The sequence below is a fragment of the Curcuma longa genome, chromosome 9, assembly GCF_044706935.1.
Source record: "Curcuma longa cultivar G26 ecotype Majalengka, Jawa Barat chromosome 9, ITB_CL_G26_1.1, whole genome shotgun sequence".
NCBI lineage: Eukaryota > Viridiplantae > Streptophyta > Magnoliopsida > Zingiberales > Zingiberaceae > Curcuma > Curcuma longa.
Genome location: NC_133869.1, coordinates 2,370,427 through 2,378,135, shown reverse-complemented (window position 1 = coordinate 2,378,135; position 7,709 = coordinate 2,370,427). Strand labels below are relative to the sequence as shown.

The 7,709-nt window shown below is 37.5% G+C and overlaps 1 protein-coding gene across 1 annotated transcript; it reads right to left on the bottom strand.

The window, feature by feature from the left end:
* Nucleotides 1-2,099: 2,099 nt before the first annotated feature.
* On the bottom strand, nucleotides 2,100-3,305 carry LOC141834314 (uncharacterized). Its single transcript, XM_074721689.1, has 2 exons — nucleotides 3,032-3,305; nucleotides 2,100-2,950 (listed from the first exon to the last, which is right to left on the bottom strand). The coding sequence occupies exons 1-2, from the start codon at nucleotides 3,239-3,241 to the stop codon at nucleotides 2,147-2,149; spliced, it is 1,014 nt and encodes a 337-aa protein (XP_074577790.1). The 5' UTR covers nucleotides 3,242-3,305; the 3' UTR covers nucleotides 2,100-2,146.
* Between the last annotated feature and the right edge of the window lie 4,404 nt (nucleotides 3,306-7,709).

The window sequence follows — 7,709 nt, the reverse complement described above, 5'->3', positions numbered from 1 at the left end:
CACTGGGAAGTCTTAGTTGCGGCTAGACAAAGAAAGTCTTGATATGTAGGATTGGAGAAGGAAGACCTGATTTGGAGAACTGGATAAGGAAGACCTGATCTGGAGTATTGGACAAGAAAGACCTGGTTTAGAGGACTGGGTAAGGAAGTCTTGGTCTGGAGGATTAGGTAGGAAGCCTTGGCAAATCAGAGCACCAAACAAAAAGTCTAGGCAGGTTTGGAGAACCGGACGTCTAGCAGTGGAAGACCTGGGGGTCGAGGATCAAGACTGAGCAAAAGTCCAACAGGTCTGGAGGACATGGTTGGCAAAAGGTAAATTCTCTCGAGTAGAGTGGTGAAAACGCGTTCCCGATAAGGAAACAATAGGTGTCGATCTGACCTAGGATTTTACTAGAAACCTAAAGTCGAGACCTAATAGTTTGCAAAAACTGTTTTCCTTCCTGTTATATTGTTTCTGAACTACTTGTAATACAGGAAAGGAGGGGTTGAAACATTGTGTTCCGGATGCCCTTATCTGGATCCAAGCGACCGGACGTCAGTCGAATGGGCTACCAAGGCAGATGAGGTGGCAGAGTTCTAGTGGTGTAAACACCTCAGCCTCCAAGCGCTCGAAGAGGTTCTAGGTGCTCGAATCTGGATAAGACGTTGTGGAGTCAAAATTAATCCGATAACCACCACATCAGCATCCAGATGCCCAGAAGGGATACAGACGCTCGAAAGATGTCGAGTCAGCGTTGAAAGTAGATCGACGAGATGACGTGGAGGCGCCCGAAAGGACTTTCAGACGCCTGGATCAAGCTTTATAAACAGCTACGAGAGGAAACCCTAGATCAATTCAATATGCTTCTACGACAACTTCCTGCGTGCAAACAGCTAATCCAGAACGTCGTGGTAACGCCAAGAAGCTGCACTGACAACATCAAGCTTAATTTTCTCAGTCAGTAATTTCTTTGTTGTGTTTTGTACTTGAAAGATTATGACGATATAAGTTTATCGATCCTAACGAATTTTGTAAAAGTGATAAACTCTTTCTCATGAGAGAAGAGTTTTTATAATGAATTATCCGTCGAAAACGATCACGAATCGTGAAACTTGAAATAGCAGCCTGTGACTATGAACCAAATAAAAATAAAAATATTCATATTTATTTTTTCACTGTACTTTTTATTTTTATTTATTTTTATTTTACATATAAATTATTTAAAGAGTAAAAAAATAATAAAATATTATTTATTCTCTCCTCCTCCCTTTAGCACTCTAATTTGATTCAATAGAACTCCGTCACTGAAAACTAAACATCAATGAAGTATTAATTAGTACAAATATTTACTATGAATATAAAATAATATAAATATAATTTATGATATATTATAATATTATATTAAATATTTATAATTTGTTTATTTTAATATAATGAGATCTTGTAGTTGACGCTAAAGGTCAATTTAACTTGTTTTCGTCGCAATTTTATTGATAGTGACTTGTCTGTTAGAAATTATAGAAATTACTTTCTACCTATAAAATCAGGGATTTAAATTTCGGAAAAAAAATGTAAAGGTTAGATAGATCGTACCAAGCAAATTTGCATAATAAAAGTAGTAATTAACAAATAATAATGTCATCCTGATGTTTCCAATCATCCTATGAAAATACTCATCATGATTAAATCATTAATCCATATTATAATATATCATGTACGATATAACAGACATTTTACTTTTTTTTAATAAATCAAGTACTAGTTTGAGAGGTAAAAGGTCGATAATTTTTGTTTAAATTTATATAAATAAATAGGAACATCTAATTATAACGAGCACAAAGTCAATTTTTTTACTAATCCTGCGCACGTTACTATAATAAATTATAAATAAATTTAAAATTATGCTACATCAGTCTCTTAAACTTAAATATGAGGAGTTAGTGAAATTCTATCGCACAAAGAAACACATCCTCAAAGAGAAGAAAACGAAAATTTACGGTACAACCAACGCTCGTAATCCTTACCGTGCCAAAGAAAACATCATAAGATTTACAAGAATACTGCCACTTCAACGTAGAAATTAACATTAAAAAAAAAAAAATAAAAAGAAAAAGAAAAGAAAAAGAAAAGAAAGGGGGGTACATGAAACAGCTGAAAAATTTTTAGCTTACTTCCGGGCCCTCTTCGCGGGTGCTTTCTTCGCTTCCGGTGTGGCCGCTTTCCTCTTGGTAGCGGCCCGAGCTTTCTTTGGCGGCGCTGCCTTCTTCGAAGGTGTGTCCTTCGTCGAGGTCTTTGCCGCCTTAGCAGGCGGCGCGGGGGTCTTAGCTTTTGATCGCGTCACGGCTGGCTTGGGTTTGGTGGTCGCAGGCTTTGGCTTCGGCGTTGCCTTCGATTTGGACGCTAGTGGTACTTCTGGCTTCGCCTTGGGTTTCGCCTCTGCCGGAGCAGGCTTAGCCTTGGGCTTAGCAGGAGTTGCTGGCTTGGCCTTCGCCTTGGGTTTCGGATTAGGTTTTGGTTTCGCAGCCGGCGCCGATTTGGCTTTGGGCTTGGTGGCCGCAGCAGGCTTCGCTTTGGGTTTGGCCGTAACAGACTTAGGCTTTGGTTTAGCCGTAGCAGGTTTCGCCTTGGGTTTAGGTGTAGCAGGCTTCGCCTTGGGTTTGGACGCAGCAGTCTTCGCCTTGGCTGTCTTGGCGACGGTCTTAGGCTTAGGCTTTGGTTTGGACTTAGGCTTTGCCTTCGCCTTGGCCGGGGCAGCAGAGGAGGAAGCAGCGACCTGAGCACCGGGGAGCTTGTACGAGTTCTTTACCTTCTTCAGCTTTCCGGACGCCACGAGCCTCTTCAGCTGGCCGAGGAGTATCTTCCTAAAGTTCCCGGGGAGGTGATCTTTTTGCTTGTCCTCGATGTATTTGCCGATCGCGTACTGGCTCGATCCAGCACGCTCCTTCAACGTCACGATCGCCTCGACAATCATCTACGTAATCCAACCACAAAACTCACAATCGAGATCTACTCTAAACCAAGATCCAACATGCGAGGGAGATACTGTTCCTACCTCAGCATAGGGCGGGTGAGCGGCGGGCTTCCGGGGGCCTGAAAGCTTCTTCCTGGGCTTGGACTCCTTCTTTTCCTTGGGAGGATCGGCATCTCCGGCCGGAGGAGCTTCAGTGGCCTCCGCGCCACCTTCCGCCGGGGCTTCAGTAACGGGGAGATCGACCAAGGATTCCTTAGCCTCCGTGGAGACTTCTATCTCCTCCTGCGCCATCGCCGGAGCTCTGGTACTCGGACAGAGTTACACTTAACAGATCTGGGAGTGGATGGCAGAGACCGGCTGAGATGCCGAAGCCATGAAGAGAAAGGATTTAAATATAAGCCTGAAGGGAGAACGACGAAAGCTGATTGGCCCACGGTTTCTTCCCACGGATCGCTCCCCCGGTTGCCTTCAAATGTAAGCCCTCGGATTGGATGTTTACCAACGGTCGTGATGGAGTTAAGACAAGCGACCAGCTTGTAGTTTAGGTTGGCATGGTCTTTGGACTTGGATAGAGTGTGCTTCTTTTCTCACTTTGGAGGATAATAACTCATGAAATATTCAACTAAAATTTTCAAAATTTCCATCACTCTACAGCTCTTGAACTTGGCTTTCAAACGAGTCTGGATTCAGGAGAATTGGTTGAGTTATCAGTGACAAATTGAATTTTGAATGCGAAAAGGTCGAATCGAGACCTTTGTGTGAGTTTGTCAGAGTTCAAGAACTCCAGAGAGAACCACAGAGATCCTCATGCAAAGATGTTTGTTTCAGGTTAAAGTAGAGTAACAGAAGAACCCTTAGAACTTGAAATCACGAGATTTGGTTAAGAAATGGGGGAGTTATGATCCATTCGAGATCATGCAACTCACACACCATTGATGGATGCTTGATGCTCTTATCACCCTTCATTTTGTTGGGTTAATTTCATGCCAGCAAAAACCTATAATAAATCTCATTTTTGCTGAATCTGTGAAGAACTCTTAAAGATCTGAAGAGTAGTGGATTTCTTGCTTCTTTTACTTGATTAATGTGTAAATTAAGACATTTTATAGTTTGCTTGGATAATGTTGTGATGGAACTGTAGGTCATCACAACAGTTTGTTTTGTGTTCATCTTTGTAGAAAGATAAAGACATAATTAAAGTAATCAAAATCATTTATATTGAGGCTAATTGATGCAAAAGTTTTTCAAGGTTTCCTGAATGAAAAATAAAAAAATAAACTTGAGTTAAGAAAATTGTAGTGGAATGAAACTTAGATCAAGATGAGTAAAAAAAGGGGAAAATTTAATCACAATGTTTTGATGTTTATTAATGTGTTTAAGTTAGAAATTGTGATTTAATGAAGTGAGTTTAAAGTGTGTAAGGTAAGATGACTTGTGGGATTCATTATACGAGATAACTCAATATGGACTTCGACTTGAGTGGGGTTGAGTGAAACTATCATTTCAAGGGAATAAATTGTAAGCACAAAGAACTTGAAAATCATGTAACCCATGTATATGTGTATGTTTATATGTTTATGTATCATTTCAAGTGTTGTTAGCTACCTATGGTCATAGGGAGTTGGAGATTGATTTTTTTTTTTTTTTTGACTTGATCAATCACATAGTTAAGTGGCTAATTTTGCTAAAGGGGTGTCTTAGGTATTTCTTGTCGATATTCAAGTCTCGCAATTTAAGATGACACACGAGGTTGCAAGTTGATAAGGAGCTTTTTTGACTTAATTCAGTCCTCTAATAGATTGATTAGTCAACTATTATGAGGATTTGGGTAATAAAATATAACTCTCGAACAAGATCCAATATCAATAACATTTACAGTGCTCCGCATTTTTTCCTATTGATCGCTTCTACTTTTTTTAGATTTAATTTTGTTTATTTTTCATAATTTTTTCTTTCTTTTCACAAAATATTTTTATTTTTATTATTTTTTTAGGACTAAAATATAAAATGTATAACTACTAGACTAAATTGCAAAATGTAACAATTAGGTTAACTAAGATTTGGTCTTCCCCATGGATGGGAGTGGTTTGCAACATTGATTGACCTTCAATGACAATGTGTGAGGACAATGTCCTTGAAAGATTAATGTGATCTAGGGGTTTGCCATAAGTTTGTTGGACAACGAGGAGACGACAATGCACAAAAACAAGGAGAGGGCACGAGAGTTTGATTAGAATCCAATTGAAGAAGAGAAGTCATGGATGAGGATGTCACTAAAGATTCAAGATGATGAAAAAAGACCAGGGAAACTAGCATTTAGATGGGAACACAAGCTTTGACTTTGATACTAATTGACACAACTTAACCACAAAAAACTTGGATGAATTGATCGAACAAAAAAGATAATTACCTCATAGAAAAACTTTCATATAGAGAAAAAAATGTTAAAATTATTATTATTGATTACAAGATGATAATTATATGTGTCAACCCTGTTAATGTTAGCCCTAAACCCAGTCATGAAATGATTGATTAGGAAATTTTTTATATCATATTTTATTAATAAAGATAAAATTTTGGTTATTATATTTACTTCATGTTTGTGTTAAATGAATAAATATAATAATGTCCTTGGATAGTAGGTTCTAATCTATATCATATCAATTGGTTGAATTGATAGTGAGATGATGTAAAGAACATTACTCTTAACTATTTCTAATAAAAAATTAATATACAAAGACAATATTAATGCATTGAGACTAGCGTGTAGGTCAATTGATAATTTGATCTCACAAGTCATGGATATGAGATATCACGTTGACATATGGATATATATTGGAGAATATAAACTGAATTGATCCATCATGAGAATGTTTCATAGATCGTTATATGAGTGTCATAAACTTTATCATAGTGACTATTGGTATGAATAATTTTTATACCTGAAGTCACTACGATTTTCTATATAAGAAGTTGTATACTTTAGCATTGTCAAACGTCACCCGTAACAGGGTGAACTATAAAATTGATCACTAGGTATGCAATGAATTATATGGAGAGATGTGAGTGATGTAGATGAGATCTATCCCTCCCATATGACGGGAGTGATATCTGTGGGTCCCTTTATCGAGTAAGGACTACTAAACCCCATGGTCATGCTCAAATGAGTCAATATGAGATATTGAGCTCATTTGCTTGAGTGAGTCTACTCGGAGATCAAGAAACACAAAGATTGATAAGAAGATGACACGGTCTGTACCTCATTGATCAATCTCGATATCGAGGATAGAAGGATAAAATCATGCATTATAATAGACATAGAAAGATTAGGTCGAATCTTGACTTTCTCGTCACTTGGGTAGCAATGATGCATTGTTAGATGTCACTCATTATTTATGTGTCTAAAGCGGTTTAGATATATTGCCAATATTACGAAAACCTATTGAGTCACACACAAAGAACATGATATTTCGGAGATAAGTTGATTTTAGTTTAACTAAAATGTGATCCAAAATTAGATTAATTGAGTTAAACTTAAATGAATCCAATTAGATTATGGGATTGAGTCTAATCCAAGTTAGACTCATTTAGATTAGACTCAACCACTTAATAATGGATAATGTTCATTAAAAGGTTTAATGAAACATTATTAAAGAGGAAGACCAAGAGACATTTTATTCATTAGATGAATAGAAGATGAAAAGTCAAAAAGAATACCAAGAGTTTTTGGTATTCATTGTGATTTATGGGCATTAAGAGGAGGGGAAACTCAAGGGGCAAAGACTCTTTGTATTCATTGGATGAATACAAAAAGGCTTCTTGCAATTTTGAAATAGAGAGAGTGCTCATCATCCCTCTTCTTCCTCCTCTCCTTCTTCTTGGCCAAAACACACAATGGTCCTCTTGTCTTGTGAACCATTCCAAGTTGCTAGCACAACTAAGGTGGTTCATCTCTAAAATCGAGATCATGTTCATGTGGATACTATTAGAGGCGCGGTCATTTTGATCATGCAGAGATCTGGCGAACCAAGGATTAGCGGGATACGCTAAGGGTGCATAACAAATGTATAGCTATTAGTTAGAACTTTGTATTAATTTTTCGCATGGATCATTAGAAGGGATCCTATTTTTCGCTGTGTATATTATTATTTTTCGCATAAGAGATCCCAACAAACCCTCACAATAAGAGTTCTCCTCATTATATAGAACATATTAGAGATTTACGAGATTGTTTTTCAGCCATAAATCAAGGCTGATTTCTAGTAATTACATCTATCTAAGGAAATTACAACTATACTACTAATTACAATAATATTAATAAAGAAGTTACACTATAAACACTACAAAAAAAAAAACAGTGATTTAGCGATGAAATTTTGGGACGAATTATTTTCGTCGCCAATTGGCAACGAATTCTGAGATGAATCCAATTTTCGTCGCAAATCCGTAACAAAAATTGCGACAAAAAATTATTAGTTGTCAATTTAGCAACAAAATATATTCGTCGTCAAATTCATCGTAAAATATCAATTAGTCGCAAAATTCGTCGCTAATTTGCAACGAATAAATAATTCATCGCAAATTGGTGACGAATTATTTTTTCATCGCCAAAAATACCCCTCCACGCAGAATCTCGCCAAAATCGACGACGAATTCACTGTTCGTCGTCGAATTGGCGACGAACGACAAATTTTGTCGCCAATTTTGCGACAAAATCCCGTTCGTCGCCAATTCGACGATTAACAGTGAATTCGTTGTC

Bases quoted from the DNA above. Each gene is read 5' to 3' on its own strand.
- LOC141834314 (XM_074721689.1), bottom strand. From the start codon at position 3,241: ATGGCGCAGGAGGAGATAGAAGTCTCCACGGAGGCTAAGGAATCCTTG. The intron at 2,951-3,031 runs GTAGGAACAGTA...TGGATTACGTAG, and splicing joins CTCACCCGCCCTATGCTGAG to ATGATTGTCGAGGCGATCGT.